General features: G+C 43.3%; 1 protein-coding gene across 6 annotated transcripts in view; it reads left to right on the top strand.

Annotated features, from left to right (window-relative positions):
• ERMARD (ER membrane associated RNA degradation) overlaps window positions 1-18,685 on the top strand; it is a 27,727-nt gene extending 9,042 nt beyond the window's left edge. For all 6 annotated transcript variants that reach the window (XM_014865745.3, XM_044760764.2, XM_070513116.1 and 3 more), the window contains 12 exons: window positions 238-374; window positions 1,533-1,647; window positions 2,388-2,490; window positions 5,427-5,456; window positions 7,282-7,350; window positions 8,571-8,744; window positions 10,865-10,948; window positions 12,323-12,399; window positions 12,999-13,151; window positions 13,550-13,768; window positions 14,744-14,857; window positions 16,151-18,685. In XM_014865745.3, the coding sequence (XP_014721231.2) occupies window positions 238-374; window positions 1,533-1,647; window positions 2,388-2,490; window positions 5,427-5,456; window positions 7,282-7,350; window positions 8,571-8,744; window positions 10,865-10,948; window positions 12,323-12,399; window positions 12,999-13,151; window positions 13,550-13,768; window positions 14,744-14,857; window positions 16,151-16,334 (1,459 nt within the window). In that variant the 3' untranslated portion in view covers window positions 16,335-18,685. The remainder of the gene's footprint in view (window positions 1-237; window positions 375-1,532; window positions 1,648-2,387; window positions 2,491-5,426; window positions 5,457-7,281; window positions 7,351-8,570; window positions 8,745-10,864; window positions 10,949-12,322; window positions 12,400-12,998; window positions 13,152-13,549; window positions 13,769-14,743; window positions 14,858-16,150) is intronic.

The following is an 18,685-nucleotide window of genomic DNA, read 5'->3' as shown; positions in this document are numbered from 1 at the left end:
GGACGATGTCACAGCTTCCTGCTGGGTAGGAGACCCTGAGGTTTCAGCCCACCAGTTTCTGAGATATCATTGTTCCTCCCAGCCATTGCACAGCTTAATTCCTACAGCTATGGGGAGCTTTCTGCAATTTAATGGTGTTCTACTTTCCTAATTTTCAACTTCTTTTTGAAGATAAAGCTTTTTCTCTGTATGACTGAGTTCATTTTTCTAACAGACCTGTCTGGTATTTTCCCCTAGGTACTGTTCAATGATGATATTGTTGACGGCAGGATTGGGTCAACTACTGAAGACTTACCTTCAACAAGCTAAACTTACATTGACACATCGACCTTTCATAACTCTTACAAACTTAGAGGATCTGATTGTTTTCCCTGGCGAGTACAACATTTCACATTTTTCCTGAATATATCTTTGTAAAGAAATTTATAAAACCGTTAAGTAGCATCAAGACTTGAGCTCTGTAGGTGGAATGATTATTCTCCAACAGCAAGATGCCTTTGAAAGTTGCTTGAAGAACCTCTCAAACTTTGCCCATAAAACCTTACCTCTTCCCAGAGTGCCCCCCAGGCTGTCGTGGGACCCTTTGAGACTCAGAGCTACATGAATCAATGTTAGTGAGAGAATTAGTTTATCCTTCAGATGTGTTGACGTTTTGTAATGTGTGTTCCCTTCTCTTTTTAGCTGTCGCACCTTTGTACTCAGTCATCATACAAAAAGTGCCTATAGTATAGATGGCCTCCTATAACTTCTTTTTTTTTCCCTCTGACAAAGCCACTTACCAAATTAATGGGGGCAGGGGACACAAAACTTTGAAAAAACAATTAAACTATGTGTTTGCTCCATGCCCATTCCTTTTCCACATTGGCAGGAGAGGTGTACATCAGTATTTGCTGATGTAAATCGCGGAGGGAACAGTACAGAATATCTTGGTCCTGGCAGTCTCAGCCTTTTGTACCATGGACACTTTTGGTAGTCTGGTTACTGCCAATAATGTATATATTTTTAAGACATTGTTTTTTAGAGAAGTTTTAAGTTTACAACAAGATTGAGAGGAAGGTACGAAGATTTCCCCTATACTCTCTGCCCTGACACAGGCATAGCTCCTCCTTTATCAGCATCCCCCACCAGAGTGGTACATTTTTTACCAAGGATGAATCTAGATGGACACATCCTAGTCACCCAAACTCTGTAGTTTACCATAGGGTTCACTCTTGGTTCCTATATCTTCTGAAAATATGTCTGTCTTTTCCTGGTCAGTGTGGTCAGCTGGTCAACCCTGAACTCCTTTACTCAAAGCTGTTGTAGCCTAAATTGGTAAAGGGATGCAGTATCCTTTTTCCAAGGGTACCTGTGGTCTCCTACAACTGTGGCTCTAGTTCACGTGGTCTTACTCTCAGACAGCATGCACTGCCCCAGAGGCTACAGTTTGTCCAGCTGAGGAGGTCAGCTCATTGGCATCACTTCCTAAGTGTGTTCACATCTTTTTCAGTTGTCCAGTGTGGTTGTGCTTAAAAATGTTTGCTATTTTGCAGATGTTTCTCATGAGGTGCTTTCAGTATTAGAAGAAGTGATGAAGAAATCCACTTTCATATTAAAAATCATGTTGCCATATTGGGAAGTTGCATTAATCAAGTTCAAGTCACAGAGGTAACTGAAGGGTGGTGTTACAGAGTGGTTATTGGTAGTTGGGAGGCCAACCCTTACAATCCTGTAGCTCCCATGCTTTCTTGCTACTGGAGTGTAAGCAAATAGAAGTGGGGCTGACTCAAGAGTAGACCTGAGCATCAAGTATCTTCATATAATTAGTTAAAAGATAGCTTGTGATTGTGAGTTAAACATTATGTGTCATCCTTTGGGTACAGTTGATAGAGATAATTGTTTTTTAGAATCAACTTTTTAGTGTTTTTTTGGGTGCTTACTATGAGTGAAACATTGTGTCCAGAGTTAGAGACTCATGGAGCAAAGAGGAAGGAAGTTTGTCTTTGTGTTCCCTGGGGAGCAGAGCGTACACACATGGACATCAGGAGGTTAGTGGTCTTGGTTACTGTATCCTGATACCTTCATTTGTACACCTTGAGAACCCTCTGAAGTCCTGGTATTTGAGTATTTTTTAGAAGTTATGAGTTAGGCAGATCTTTGATGACATTTTACTCCACCAAAGCTACTAAAAATGTTTCATCATGCACTAAAACACTGGAAAATAGTTTTAAAATCACTAGTCTAATGAGACTGATTCTGGCTTTGTTTCTCGTATTAATGAGTAACGTCACCTGTCCTTGCTTGAACACACATTGCTCATATCTGGAATACAGCCCCATTCTTGTGGTGTAGGTACCAGTGTTGCTTTTAAAACATGGAATTTTGCCTATTTTCCTTCAATTTCACAGGTTTGCTGACTGTGCCGTATTGTTACTGACACAACTGGAGACTGGCCTTAGGAAAGTTTTTGCCACGGTTAACAAATGTCCAAAAAGGCTTCTGACCGCTGAGGTATGCATGCTTTCATGATTGATGGTGATTGTTGTTGCTGCTGTGTTGACAGTTTTCTCTGAATAATTAAAATTTCTTAATATCTTATTTTTGTTTACCATTAAATAAATTTTTTAGCTAAGAACTTTCTTTGGAAGACTTGACTGTCATTTTTTGTGGATCCCTATTATAATGATTTTACATGATTTATATTTATTTTATTTATGATTTTTTTGATAGTTCTATAATATTTCCAAGTAGTCTTTTTAATCATAATGATGTCATAAAGGTAGTAACCACTTATTTTCTCTGTGTAGCCATAATTATTGGCAAACCATTGTAACCCCATGAGGTAGTCCATGGTCTACAGCATGCCCCTCTTTAAGAACACTGCTCCCTCTTGGCCAAAACTGCCAGGGAGACTTGGAGGTGTTTCTCGGTGGCCATGTGTCCACTTAACCATCAGAGAATCCGTTAGAGAGAGGAAAGGGAGAATACATATTATGGGATGAACAGCAGTGTCTGCTGCACCTTCTGTTCTTGATTTTTTCACTAGTTCAGCTTCTTCTTTTTGCCCCTATAAATAGACATTCCTCAAACTTCTGTTCTCAACTCTGCCCTCTCTTGACATTTGCTCCCTGGGAGATCTCACACAATCCCATGCCTTGAGCTGTTACCTCTAGGGGAACAGCAATTAGAAAATACTTTGAACCAGATGAAAATGAAAGCTCAACACATCAAAAGTTGTTGATGCAGCTAAAGCATTGCTAAGTGGCCAATTCATAGCATTGATTCCAGCGATCTCCAAGGCATTGTCTCTCCCTTACAGTTCTTCCATCCTCCTGAGGTAGGTTTACACCTGCTTGCTGAATATCTTCATATGAGTTTTCCCCACCATCTTAAATTTACTTTATTTTGAAAAAGCATATTTTTTCTTCCACAAATTTGTTCTCTTGTGTTCCTTATGATCCTTATCCTCTCCATCGCTCTGGCACCAGGCTTTAGCACCATCTTGTGCTTTCCCTGCACTTCATTCTCGTTGTCCAGTTGTTCTCCAGCTCTGCCCATCGATTCTGCCCCTGATTGACCTCATGCCCCTTCCTTTCAGTGCTGAGGCCTCACCTGGCTCCTCATCACACTCACCTGAGCTCATCTCCTCACCAGTGTTCGTGATTCCCCTGCCACTAATTACTTGTAAACTAACAATCATTCTTATGTCTTTTATGGTCTCATCTGCTTAAAACCTTTCATGGCATCCCAGTGCCTGCCAATGAGGTTCACAGTTTTGTGTGGCGTGTAAGGATCTCAGTGAGTGACCTCAGCCTTTCTCCAGCTTTTTTCTGTCCGATTCCTCCAGTATAATTTAGGCTCCTCGCCAGCTCATGAACATGCATGTCTTTCTCATACTTTGCCCACTGTCCCCTCCTGACCACTTGAGGCCCCATAGTGACCTCCTAGAGCCTCGTCTGCTCGGATTTAACAGCCACTCCTCTCTGCATTCTGTCTCTGTTTCATCCTGAGGCAGTTCTGCTTTACCTTATATGCATTGTTGTAGAGGTCTCTGGTGCAGGTGCCTTGAGAGGGGGGCGTTCACATTAGTTCGCCCTGGTGCTCACGCCCGGTGCCTTTGACAGAGGCTTCCCCTAGTCCAATGTTGTGGAGTGAAGCATCAGTCTTCCAGCACAAAGAGCTAGAACCCCTGGCCTCACGGCTCTCACTTGAGTATACTTGAACCTGAGTTCATGGCAGCATGATCAGTCACGTATAACTATGTGGATTTAATAAATTTAATAACTCGCTTGTCATTTGACTGCACAAATAAATAGTGTGACTGTTTCCACAGAGGATATAATTTATCAAAGAATATCTTAAATTTTAGCCAAGGCTTTTATGCAGAGTAAACATAACATCAATTTATTTATAAGGCAATACATATGTGAGAATCCTTTGTAAAACTATAGAGAGCTATGCACATGCTCTTATCATTTGCTGAATACTTATTATTGTGGGGTCTTTGAGATCAGTGGAAGAGAGGAAGATGAGTAAGACTTTGTGACTTTTAAGAAGCTTATGTATTAGAGGTGAGCAATAAGACATTTATACCAGTTCCATAAAAGAAGGTATAAATTAATGCATGTAGTTTATGAAGATAACTGGAAAGTTCAGCTTTTTTGAGGAAGTAGTGGGGATATTTAGCAGGCAGTTGGATATTTAGAGCTCAGGAAAAATTTTAGGGTCAGCTAAAGATACAGACTTTTTGGAGTCATCTGCACAGTACTGAATGTTGAAGAACATTTGATAATGTTAAATCGAAAGTACATTAATAAGTGTTAATAAGTAAGACACATTTCTCAAGAGCTGGCTTCCACAAAATACTGATTTCATCACGCTGTGTGTAAAATCTTACTGACTTCCCCAGCAGCCTTTGAGATAGGCCTTACTCACGTCCCGTTTTGCAGAGAAACCTGAGTGTATGGCGGTACCCAGGGTCTCACTTCTAGAAAGCGCTGAAGTTGGGATTAGAATGCCGGGGCAGCCTGGCCCCAGACCCTGTGTTTATAAACTCTGTGCTGAGTACACCAAGAAGCACGAAAACCAAAGGCTGTTTGTTGGAGAAAATACTCACTTGCACACAAATACCAGCCATCATTAGAAGTACTCTGTGTGAGTAACGATTTGTGAAGTTTTGGGATCACAAATGTTAGAAGTATTTGAGCTCATGTGCTTGTGAGGACAGCGTTCTAACGTGGCTCAGCTGCCAGGGTCACTGTATTTTCACGTCTCTTATGATGCATTTATGTTGTCAATGACATTCTTCCCAGTATTTCTAGATAAAGATTTATTTTCAAAAGAAGGTTTCATATCTGTGGCCATGTACTAGAATTTTTTCCCACTTTGAATAATGTCGCTCTACTTGTATTTTGCTTTAATTATTTCTTTTCTTTCCTTTTCTGAAGTCAACAGCTCTTTATACCACCTTCGATGAAGTAAGTAAACTTATTAGATATCTTGAAACAAAAAAACCCATTGTGTTCTTTTGAAATACAAATTAGAGATCAGCTGTGAGTCGTGTGCTTACAGGAAGTGTTGATAGTTATATAAGCAAAAAAAAAAAGATTATTATGAAGTTAAAGATAGTTTTCAGGCTGTGCCCCAATATTATTAACCTAGTTTCTAAAGTTGTAGAAAAGTCAGAGTTGGGAAATGCCAAGAGATACTAACATTATATGCTATAATTACTTAGGGACTTAACATTTTAGATTTAAAGGTAACACTTTTTTTGCACGTGAAATATACATTAGCTACTCTTGAGAGTATATATTATACACTGGTGCATTTAATCTGCAAGTTGGAGGTGTGATTCTGAAGGTGAAGATCTGAAATAGTAAAAGTTAATGTTGAAAAAACCTCTTACCGCTTGTAGAGTACAGAGGCTTTTGTGTGCGTGATCCTGGATAGTAGTTCTTACGTGTCCTAAGGTATGGCACCATGGGGTTAGCTGACAGGAGGAAAGAAAGGAAAAGTCCATGTGTACAGAGTTGGACATTCAGATCATTTTGCCTTTAAGACAACTATTAGATTCCAGAGTGAACAGTGGTGGGTAAATTAAAAAATGTATCTGTTTACCTGAAGAGTTTATTCCATTATGTAAATAATTTGCTATTGTTTAAATATATAATATATTTGATACTGTGAAGATTAAATTAGATAATGTAGTCAAATCTGTGTAGGATTAGGTCTATAGGACTGGTTTGGATGGTGGGTTCCAAAGTCCATGGTGAGTTAAGAAGCAATTAATAAAGTAACTGATATACACAAACACACATATATGTATAATTACACACATATAAACACACATATACATGTAAGTACACATAAACACAAACGCACATATGTATAATTACACACATACAAAGTACACATAAATGTACACATGTACATACAAATATGCATAAACACATACATATGAATACGTATACAGGTATACAGATACATGCAAACACACATGTATACATATAAAGACACATGAGCAAGCCTACACACAGAAACACATAAATGCGCATATACGTAAGTACATATACATAAATACACGTACATACCTCTAAGTACACATCTACACACATACAGATACACATACGTGCACATAAACACATACATACACATTTGTTGTTAGTGCCATTGAGCTGATTTTGACTCCTAGCATCCCCATGGACAGCAGAGTGGAACCCTGCCCGGTCTTTTTACACCATCCTCTCACCTTTTGACACCATATTAGACAATGCTTTGCTGCTATTTGTGGGGTTGTCATGGCCAGTTTTCTTGCAAGTACTGTCCTCCTTCGTAGCCTGCCTCAGTCTGGAAGCTCTGCTGAAACCAGTCCACCATGGGTGACACTGCTGGTGTTTAAAATATCAGTGGCATGGCTCTCAGCATCACAGCAACACGCAGTCACCACAGCATGACAGCCATCATGTTGGGTGGTGTTCCCTGACTGGGAAAGGAACCCGGGCCAGGGTGGTGAGAGGACAGATCTTTACTACTAGATCACCAGCCCTGGCTCTACAGACCCCTATATACATATAAAGACACACACACACACACAATTAAGAAGATATATCTACTTAAAGTCATTACACCGGTTCTGAGAACTTTTCTTGAACTGCTGGTTGCTGTGTTTTTAAGACTGTCCTTATTTCATTCAGTTTGCTTGCAACTTATCTATCTTACCAAAGGTACTGTACCCTTAGACTCTAAAGTTCTGTATGGTGTGTGTGTACCAGTTTACCAACTTATTTATTTTTGGTGTTTTAGATATTGGCAAAACACTTGAGTGATGGCAAAATCAATCAGCTTCCTCTTTTCCTTGGAGAGCCTGCAATGGTGAAGTATTCCGTCTTTTCCACTGTCATATTCTTGTGTTTATGAATGTGATTAGCAATTCTCCAAAATGAAGTTAATTTTGGCTTGTGACACACTCAGAAGAAGTGCTTCTGAACCATTCTCACGCATGTCCTGTGCAGCAGACGTTTGCTGAGCTCTCTCACCAGCTCAGTTTTGTGCTTCGTGCTCACTGTTTGGCGTCTCCTTTTTCTAAGGCCTGACGATGTGGCTGCCCTGTTCCTGAATGCTGTTGGATTTGTTGTTTTTAATATTGTGCTGGTAGAGGGACTCTTTGCTTTGTGAACTACAACTCAGATGTCAGATGTGACTAACAAGATTGTATGTTGGATGAAAAGAGAAGTGTTAGTTGTTTAGAGCCATTTTGTATTACCCTCTTTTTGTGTTTTATGAGGATACTGTGGTGACTACTTTTTCTGTTTATTCTTTCTGTCTAGGAGTTAGCAACCTAGATTCTACTTCCTGTTGAGTGATACTAGTTAGATTCCGTACGTTCTTTGGGCGTTCATTTCTGCCATCACAAAGTTGGGGTGCTTGAACTGCCTTATCTGATACCCTTTTCTGTCTTGAATCTCTGTGACTCTTCTGTCCAATGACAGTTGCCTGGGTCAGCAGTTTCCTGGCCCTTTCCCTCTACCCTGTGGGGGAGGCCTTGGACTTGTGCTGTTAAGAAAGAAGCTGCCATCATCACTAGGCCTCAAAGATGAGGGGTGATCTGAGAGAGGGCATGTAAGAAAGGGGGAGGCATGGGCAGACAGGAAAACGAGGGCTGTGTTCATGCGGGAAGCCAGCAGTGGTTTCTTTCCTTGACTTCGGAAAGTGGCAGCTTCCGAATGTGGACCACTCAGTTCTCTTCCTTGGAGGTGGGTGGGAATGAGAGAGGGGCAGTCTTACTAAGCACTGGAGCCATCACGCAGTTCTGTCACCTCTAGTGGTTAATGCTAGTTTCTCCTGTCAGTCTTGATCCAGGCAGTGGGGTGCAGTTAGAGAGACAAGGGAACCCTTCCCAGGGAGGATCCCAGCCTGGCCCTGCACTGCTGTAGCCCTGATTAACTCAGTCTCCTTGAGGCTCAGTGTTCTTGTCTGTGTATGGATGCTGCTGCTCCTTAAGCCTGTCAGGCTTGGCCATCCTGGGCCTTGGCACTTTCCTTCCCTCTGCTGAGAATACTGACAAAATATCTTCTCTGTTTATTTTCTGAAAGGAATTTCTCTGGGATTTTTTGAACCATCAGGAGGGTCCTCGTATAAGAGATCGTTTAAGCCACGGGGAAATCAACTTACCTGGATTTCCAAAGGAAATAACAGATCAACTGCTTGCATTTTCCTTTGTACTTCTACTGAGATTCGTTGATGAAGATCTGTTATCAGTGTTTAAGGTAATGTAAAAGGAGAAAACAGTTCACTAGATCCACTGTCATTCAGCTATGAAAGGACGTAGTTTATTTTTCAAATGTGGTTAACTCAATCTACTGTATTAATTTATCTGAGTTATAGTATACCCCCATCAGAACAAATAATTGTGACTTGATTACATGTATGCATGTATTCTCTTTAACAAATAAATCAGTATTACTTAATCTAATCTAAAATAATTTAACCCATTTCTTTTTATTTTTTTTTAAGATTGGCACGTGAGCTAACATCTGTTGCCAGTCTTCTTTTTTTCTTCTTCTTCTTCTTCTCCCCACAGCCCCACAGTACATAGTTATGTATTCTAGTTGTAGGTCCTTCTGGTTGTGCTGTGTGGGATGCTGTCTCAGCATGGCTTGATGAGCACTGCTAGGTCTGCGCCCAGGGTCCAAACCGGCAAAACCCTGGGCCGCTGAAGCAAAGTGTGCGAACTTAACAACTTGGCCATGGGGCCAGCCCCTAACCTATTTCTGAAGAACACATTTACCTTTGTTTTTAACAGTGAAAGGATATTGCAAACCAAAACACAGTATAAGACAGGATTAACTAAATATATCAGAAATTTTTACAGATGTCTATTAAATTGGTAGAGTGGCAAGTTTGCATCTATCAGTAAACTGTAATTTTATTATTTTAAAATAAATAATTTAGGTTAGAATATTTGTTATCGATATTTTAATCTTTTTTCAGATTATGCATGTAACACTTATTGTAAAACTTGTATAAAAGTTCAAACAAGATGGAAAAGTTAGTGTAGTGGGGCCAGCCCCGGGGCCTAGAGGTTAAGTTTGGCGTACTTTGCTTTGATAGCCTGGGTTCAGTTCCCGGGTGCAGACCTACACCACTCATCCACAGCCATGCTGTGGTGGTGACCCACCTATGAAATAGAGGAAGATTGGCACAGATGTTAGCTCAGGGAAACTTCCTCAGCAGAAAAAAAAAAATGAATGTAGAAAGTGAAAGTCCTCAGAAATTTGGTTTAAAGTCTATAGGAATGAGGTTCTGATGGATTAATTTAGGGATAAGTGACATTTTTGGCTGCATGGAACATTACTCCCTCACACGGATATCTCCATTTCTTCAGGCCTCCCCTCCCTCAGACTCCCTGCCTGAGTGGCAGCACCATCGTTCCACGTGGCTGCTCAGCCCAAAGGCCAGGGTCCTGTCTTTGCACTTCCACATTCCATGCTCAATCCTCTACCTTAAGAACATGTCCCAAATCTGATCTATTTCTCCCCACCACTCCCACACTGCACCCCCGCCCCCACCCAGCCACAGGCACCATCAGTAACCTTCATACGGTGTGTGTCTCGTTGCCCCACAAGGATGTCTACCCCGCAAGGGCGCACTTTTGTCTGCTTCGTGTATGTGGCCCAGACACGCCCTGCTGCGTGGTCGGCCTTCGTAGGTATTGGAGTGGGTGAGAGGACAAGTGCGTTTCTTCCAGCAACATTTAGCTATTTTAGTTATTTGCTTTGTACTATTGAGAATTCTAGGTAGGTACTGGTTCTATGTAGGAAAGCTATTGACTTTTGTATGTTAAATTTGTTGACTGTCAACTCACTGACTTTTCTTTTTATTTCTAATAACTTTTAGTCAGCCAACTTGGATTTTCCTGTTATACAGTTATGTCAGCTGTAAATAATGTTATTTTTACTCTTGTTTCAGTGTTTATATGTTTAGCAATTTTTTATAGCTATCTAGTTCTCTTTTAGTTGTATTGATTTTTAATGGTTAAATTCCTGTTACATTCTGTTTTTTTAGGAGAATCTTTTAAATTTCAATTGTTTGGGATCTTTTAATTTTTTCCTACTTATTTATAGTTTTGTTGCATTGTGGACAGAGAGTGGACATGCCTTTCTAATTTATCGTTACTAATCGGCTTTGTTAAAACGCATTTTTTTGGTTGTGACTTGACTACTATGTCATACCTATTTTAATGAAAAGTTGTGCTTTCTTATAGCTGAATTGAATTAGGTGAGGAAAACAATGAGAAATCAGACTTACGTGAATTAAAATTCATCAGAAGAAAACTGGAAGCCTCACCAAAAGTTGCAGCAACTAATGTCTGTTTTTTCTAACCTAGGAGAAGACAGCAGTAAGATCCCTGACTAGTCTTGCAGAAGGCTACAGTGCTCGTTTCCATCCAGTGTCTTGGCTGAAAAAGCAGGTATGTGGCCCTTTGGGAGATGGGTGTGTGCGAGTCAGTTGTTGCAGAGGTGTTTGAAGGGTGTAGGCCCGCCTCGTCGAGCTGGACTTTGGGGTTAGCACATCTGGCTTTCAAACTATAGGGCATCATTTGGGTGTGTGGTCTTGCGTGGTCACTTGGGTGCATGGCCTTGTGTGGTCACTCGGGCACATGGCCTTCTCTGGTCACTCGGGTGCGTGGCCTTGGCCAAGTTGCCTGGTCTTTCTGGGCTTCAGGTTCCATGTCCAGCAGTTGAAGTAACGGTATTGCATGCTTCATCTGGTGTTTTTAGTACTAAGTGGGTGACTGTTGGAAAATGTTTAGCATAGTGCCCTAGTAGACTATTATTATTTTTGTCATAACCCAGAACTAGTAACAGTTTTTGCTGGTTACTTGTGAAGAATGTCAGTTTTTCTTTTACCAACTTTTGTTAACGTATAAATTCAAACAAACAAGCAAACAATAAACTTTAAAGCATTTCTGCCAGGAAGTTCCACCTTGGAAATTAGCTTAGGTACTTTTTTCTACATGTAGTAGGATATGAAAGTGGTACAAGGGAGCAATAATGGGGTTGTCCCAAGAATACAACAGTCACGACAGCTGCTAACTCAGAAATTCCTCAGTTAGAGTGCCCTCTCAAAGGAAGCTACTTATAGCACATGATGGGTTTGGGAGAGATTTGCAAAGGCATTGGAGAGAAACGGTGCCTGGAGAAGACCCAGTCCGAACGGTGATAGCTTAAGGAAAGTGGCTTCAGTTGGAAGGGGTTGTCAGCAGTAGACAGACCTGTTTATGGGTCAGAAATGTGGGTCTGGCTCCACTGGGCTGGTGTCCCATCTGAGAAGATGAGAAGCTGGTTCTGGGCACTTGGCTGGGGCTCTGGCCTGAGGTCTCACGTGGCCCCTGCAGCTGCATCTCTGGCGTGATCGCTGGCTTCACCCAGAGTGGCGGTCTGCAGAACCTGGGGGGAGGTCCCTTGGTTTCTGACCTGGCTTCTGAAGTCGCACAGCCTCCTCATTGCCGCTCTGTTCTCCTGGTGACAGGCCACTCGCCAGAGCTAGTCCCGATTCACGGGAGGGGACATAGACCCCAGCTCCCAAAGGAGGGGCGCCAAGAGAGTTTGTGGACGTGTTTATAACTACCCCGGATGTCAGCTACCTGTGAATGCCCCGTAGTCCCACTGGCCTTCCCTTATCTGATTATGTTGAATAACTGAGTTTTGAAATGTCAGATCTGTAGCAATTTTACAAATACGTGTTTTCTAGAAAGTGGGGTGACATCTGTAACAATTTAAAAGCCTGTTTTCTAGAACGTTATTGTAAAATCTTTCACAGCAGTCGGACGCTCTCCTCTCAGGTGCTGGACTGTGGGGCGAGCATTGGGCTATGGCCTCTGCTGCCTCTGCCCAGAGACGCTGAACGGGAAGCAGCCAGGTGAGTTCCCTCCTGGGGTCCCGGAGGCCTCACACTTGTCAGCGAATGTCAGCCTCTGAGTGATGTCTTCCTCAACAGGGCCATCGGAAGACAGAGTGCTGGGGCAGGACTGCGAGGCCTTGGTGGCTGGTGTCGGTGGGAGATGGGAACCAAGAGTGGTGTAGTCTCCCGGCTCAGGGCCGGCTGTGTGTGGGGCTGCTTGCAGAGAGCAAGAATGCAGGAGTGGGGCAGGTGCTGTGGGAGGAGGATGGCATCCACTGGAAACATGGTGGACAATTGGGAGTCAGGGTCTGAGGCTTGGGGGGAGAAGTGAGAATAGAGATAGGAATTGGGGTCAGAACACAGTGCTCATCTCGCAGAAGTAACATGTGGCTGACTCACATGTCGTCTTTGTCAACAATGGGCATTGCTTTTAGCATATTGTATCATTCATTTTTACCACTGCCCTGATGGTGGGTTTTCATTTTATATTTGGGGAAAGTAAACTCAGATCACGTGCTTTGCTCAGTGACCCATTAAAATAAACATTATTTTGCACAAGCGCTAATGAAGGCATCTTCATTCGTGTCATATGTACTTAAATATTTTCTATTTTTCAGATTAGAAGGCAATTCTGAAACAAATGCCTGCAACTCTTTACTTATAAAAATCACCTGTGAGCTGTGTCACCACGTGCCTGAGGATCGTTGTGTTTTTGGTGACTTGGATGATCTTCCTACTGAGAAGCAAGTGTCAGGACATCCTGAGAATTGGTAAAACATTGATAAAGCACATTGTGATCACAAACTTAGCCCTCTTCTGTGCTTTACATTTTATAAGCTGAGTGGTAGCGTTAGAATCCCCCTATCCTTGTTCCCCCAGAGGAATCATTAGACAGGCTCCGATAATCTCTGTGGACGTGTCGGTCTGTCTGATGAAAGTTGTCCGCACATGTTCCGTTCACCACAGTGAAGCATGTGCATGCATTTAACACCTGCTGTGGGTAACAGTCGTGCTAGCCGACTGGACGTGACCATCCCCACCAGAAGTTACAGACTGGTAGGTCCGGGCGGGGCAGTAATGGCAAAGAATCGGTCATGGTACACGCCCCATTGGAAGTCAAAGGATCAGAGGTGGAACGTGCCCCGTTGAAGTCCTCTCTAACCCGCAGGTGGCCGCGGGTGCTCCATGAACTCTGTGGCATCCACATCCCGACCCTCTTCTGTCCCAGAACCGTGCTGGAAGTGCTCGCTGTGCTCCGGAACATCAGCACGTGCTGCTCCTGCGTGTCGGGCCAGGTCGTGGCCTCCATGGAGCTGAGACACCAGCAGTGGGTGGAGAAGAGGCTCCGTTCCCGGCAGAGGCAGAACTTCCTGCGCATGTTGAGTAGGTGTGTGGCTCGCCGTCCTGTTTCGGAGGAAGCTGTCTTGGGCAGGAGTTATCTTTTGGATGCTCTAATTCTTACTTTCAGAGAAATACTTTTTTTCAGAGAAAGTTATAGTACATCTTATTTTAAAACAATGTTTGTAATTTCAGCATATGAGAATGTGGGTTCTACCAACCCAAATGAATATTTTGATTTAAAATATAACAGCAGATTAACTCGAGGATGCCTGCACTGTGGTTTCTCCACTTTCACTATATATTTTAGAATGTTCTACATCCTTAAGAAATAACCATTTTGGACCAATTCCTAGAAATTTGAGTTGAGTGGTATCTGTGTCTATAAGGCTTTTAATAGACATGCCTCAGTTGCTTCCAAAAGGTTATACCCAGTTTACACTCTTGCTGGTACTTTATAAGATGCTGCCCATTACATTATGTCCTTCCCAAAACGGTATAGATTTTAAAAAATCTGTACCTGTTGCACCAGAAAGTTAGTATCTTACTTTGATTGGAATTTCTTTGAGTCCTGGAGACATTGAACTCATTTTTGTGTTTAAGCCATCTGTATCTCTCTTCTTATGAGAGTCCTTTACTGGATATCAAATTGTAAGAAAGGTGTTGACAGATGGCAAAGAGTACAGGAACCGAGTGGAAGGCCTGGGCGCAGGGCTAGTGATGTCCTGGTGCTCCCAGAGAGCAGTGTCAGGACCGCTGCTGGCTCCCGTCAATCAAGACCTTGCCCCCTGAGAGTGAAGACGGAGGAAGGTGGGACTCAGCTGGCAGAGGACCGCTGGGCTTCAGCTCTTGTGGGCCCTCTTGGTGCAGCCTGCAGGGGCCACGCCATGGCCGTTAGAAAACAGCTGCCATAGACACAGAGCATTCTTTTAAGAAAAGGGTTGGTTATGTGAAATGTTTTTTCCTTATGAAAGTGAAAAATACTTAAATTTGTCAAATTTTAACTTGTTTTATCTATTTTTAGCATTAAGCTTCTGTCTCCTGTGCTTTACCTGATTTTATTGCTGATTGCAGTGGAAATGGTCAACATTCATGAGCTTCCAGGAAAAAATGCTCACGAATATCAGCAGTATCTTAAGTAAGTGTGTCATACTCACAAGAAACGAAACTGTGTTTGGTAATTTTAAATAATTTTCACTCCTTCTGGTTATTTTCTTTGATTTTCTAAAGCCCTTGGTCTGATGGGCCCTTCACGGTTCTTCTGCGTGGGTTTCAGTGCAAGTGTGTGAACCTTTAAAACCAACACTTGTGTGGGCACATTTCGAAAGATGAGATGTGACTTACGTGTGAGTGCTTTCGGAGCTCCTCACCCCATGTGATGATAACAACCTCCAGAGAGTCATGTTGCTAATGCTTTGTGGGGAGCAGGCACCTCGATGCATGTTTAAAATGAACATGAAAGTATGACATTTTATGAAAGAAGCGTGGAGTCCAGGTGAGAGCGAGGGCAGCGGCTGTGCAAAATGTCAGCGGTTGGTGACTCTGGATCAAGGTTTCTCCGCCTCGACTCGGCTGGTGTTTTGAGCTGGCTCGTTTTCTGTGGGGGCTGTCCTGTGCACTGTAGGGTGTGGAGCAGCCGCCCACTCCGTGCCAGTAGCACCCCCAGCTGTGGCACCCAGAGGCAATGTAGACACTGCCAAATAGCCCCTGGAGGGCAAAGTCACTCCCGATTGAGAACCACTCTCTAGATGAAGGATCTGTGGATTTGCATTGTTTTATTCTTGTAACTTCTCTCCGAGTTTGAAAATTTTCAAAATTAAAAGTCAGAGAAAATTTCAAACTACTTGGGAAACTTTGAGAACTTGGAAAATGGAAAAATGACATTTATTCCCATCAGTCAGAGGTAACCCCTGTGAACATGTTGTTGATAGATATCTTTACAGAAAAACTTTCTAACAGCAGTAGCTGTCTGAGAGTGGACTGTGTCTGCTCCGCAGTAGTGGACCATCCATCGTGGAGGCTGGAAGCTGGACGTCCAAGGATGGAAACAGGAGGCATGCTGCCACAGGGTCCTAGTGGGTGGAAGGCTTGCTCATTCATCATCGTGTTGATTGTGTGTTTATTCCATGTCAGTTTATTCCAGATGGCCTCTAAGATCCTTTCTGGAGTCAAGTTCCATCTAAAAATGTCGTGTCTGGATTAGAAAGAGTTGATTCCATCCACCTCTCCAATGACATTGACATTTCAGCATTTTCCTTTTTTATCTAATTTATATTCTCTTATTTCCATACTGGATGACTTTTTCTTGAATTTGCAGACAAAAATTAATTACAGTACTTTAATTGTAATTCCAAAATGAGAACACATTTAAGTCTGTGATTGCATTTTGTAATGAAATAGATGAAATGAACTTCTTTTCTTTCTTAAACAGGTTCTTAAAGTCGGTCTTACAGTACACTGAGAACCTGGTGGCTTACACTAGCCAAGAGAGGAACAAGTGGGCCGAAGCTATCAGTCTTACACACTCGGCTCTGCTGAAAATTTGGACTTTCAGTGAGAAGAAACAAATGTTAATACATTTAGCCAAGAAATCCACAAGCAAAGTAGTCTTATGAAAACACCTGTAAGTTAGGATGCTTTTGGTTACATCAGAAAACCCAACTTGAATAGCTTTGAACAGCATGTAAATTGAAAATTCAAAAGTAGGATGGATTCCAGGGCCTGTTTGATGAGGGTTCAAGGTCTGTTTCTCTGCAGATTTCTGATTTGCGCTTCCTGAGTTGGTGTGAACCTCAGGCTGGATTCCCTTGTGGTAACCAAATGGCTAAAGCAGTTTTGGTCCCCTCTCCCCATGACATACTGTCCAGAAGAGAGAGAGCTTCTTTTCACCAACTGTTACCCAGAAATGGGTAGCTTCACTCTTACTGGCCATATGCCTACTCTTGAAATGATGGCTGTGGTCAGGACCTTGCCCTGCACTCACTGTTCAGGCCAGTAGACGTCCACTCCTGGACCAGCCATCGGGGCATGGAGGGAGCGATTGACCAGTCCTGCCTCATCCCTGGAGCTGAGAATAAGGTCGAAACAATCCAGATCTCATGGGAGAGAACTGGGGATGAGCAGCTCCTGGAAGGTGTGGTGTGGAAGATCGTGGATGCTGGGCAGGAGGTCTTCCCATCAGCGTTTGTCTGGGAAGGCAGAAGCCCTGGCAAGTATCTGGATATGGCGGGTTTAGTACTGGATCTGGGGGAGCTGGAACAGTGAAGGTCAGGGATGCAGCCACTGCAGTTCAGCTTGACCAACCAAAGCAGCAATTCTCAAGAGTTCCCTGGGCAGCCACTGCAGTTCTCCAGGATGTCTGGGAAGCTCCCTTTGTCTTAGTTGGCGGCAGCAAAGCCGGTGGTTCTCAAGAAACCCCTGCGAGACTGTCCTGAACCCCAGTTTTGCATATGCATCGGGTGTGCTCATCCTCAGTGAATCATGGCCTCCCTTCATCCTCCGCCTTCTAGTCCTCACTCACAGCCCTGCAAGGAAGGACATCCTGCCACTTGTGCTTCTGGCTTCTCTGCTGTCAGAGATCAGTTTAGAGCAGACCTTCAGGAGGGGCAGTGCTGTGTACAACAGACATTCCAGCACATTCCATCCATCCCTTTGTCAACTCTACACCTGCCACCCCCTTTTAAACCAAACTTCTGGGTAAAGACAGTAGAAACATCCTGCTCCTGCCTGATGTGATGCCACTTTGTCATACAATGGGAGACCCTGATCCCACGTGTCATCATTTCCATCTCTGGGAGACGATCTTCTGTCATACAGTCATAGCCTCCCCTGGATTTATAGGATTAACCAATGTTAACCTCCTGACGTTGGTGCTACAACCAGAAAGGGAAAAAAGAATTGACTAATACATACAATTACCAAACCAGTGAAAAAATATGTGGAGCTTCTGTGCACCTTGCTTTTGCACTTGTGAGCTGGCACTAGTTGGTACTAAAATTCCTTTTCCTACAACTCATTCCATGTTCCTTTACCCTCACCCGAGCCAGTGCCTCTGTTGGTTATGGTTCTTCACCTGGTTGAGCCAAACCTTGTTCTGAAAAACCTTCCTATTAGAAGTCTCCCTACTTTGGGTAACTAGTTTTCTCTTGAGTTTTATCACTGGAAATGGAAATATTAAGCCGTTCCCAGAGAATCCCCCAAATTCCAGACATACTCCTCCCTGTCCCCATCTGTGGTAGAAGACCTACCCCAGAGAGTGGGGAGCAATTGCCCAAGACGTTACAGTCAACCCTTCTTGGTCTTTGTTTTATTGGCATGAGGCCAACACAGCCAGGTGGCCTCTCAGCCTGCAGGCCGGTGGGACACTTCTTGTGTCCCTTTGTGGAAACGTTCCTTCTTTAGGAACAAATGCATCCAAACCCGCAGAGTCCAGAATTGTGAGGTGAGCTAATGGCTCATTAGGGGCATAGTGAGGGGAACTGCTCCCACTTGACATGCTACATTGCCCTGCATATTCTGGTGATGGGAAAAACCACACCACGTGTTGACTGGCGGTTCGGGGCATGAGGCACATGGTGCTGGGTGGGACAGCAGCCCCATGAGACATCACCACCAGCCAGCATCATGGCTGTCTTTAGGGGGCTGTCTGCCGTGTTCTCCAGCTGGCTGCTGTGAAGTCTGGAGCCCATGCTGAGATCGGTGTAGTCCACGGACCTCGTTGCTGAACTTCTGCTGTGAAATGGACCTCTTAGAGGCAGCGCTGTAAGAATCATGCAGTGAGTAAGGCCTTCTGTGAGCCCATTGCCACTGGTGAGAAAAGTTACTGATGGCCACAGACACGTCATCGTGTCACCTGAATGCCGGTGGTGAGCACTCATATGGGACGCAGACATCCACGCACTCTGCTTGTTTCAAGAGGTCTCTCTGCTTCCCTCTGCCTCAGTCCTTGTCAACAGTTTAGATTCTG

The sequence above is a fragment of the Equus asinus genome, chromosome 1 (genome assembly GCF_041296235.1).
Source record: "Equus asinus isolate D_3611 breed Donkey chromosome 1, EquAss-T2T_v2, whole genome shotgun sequence".
Classification (NCBI taxonomy): domain Eukaryota; kingdom Metazoa; phylum Chordata; class Mammalia; order Perissodactyla; family Equidae; genus Equus; species Equus asinus.
This window is presented reverse-complemented; position numbering and strand designations above follow the sequence as displayed.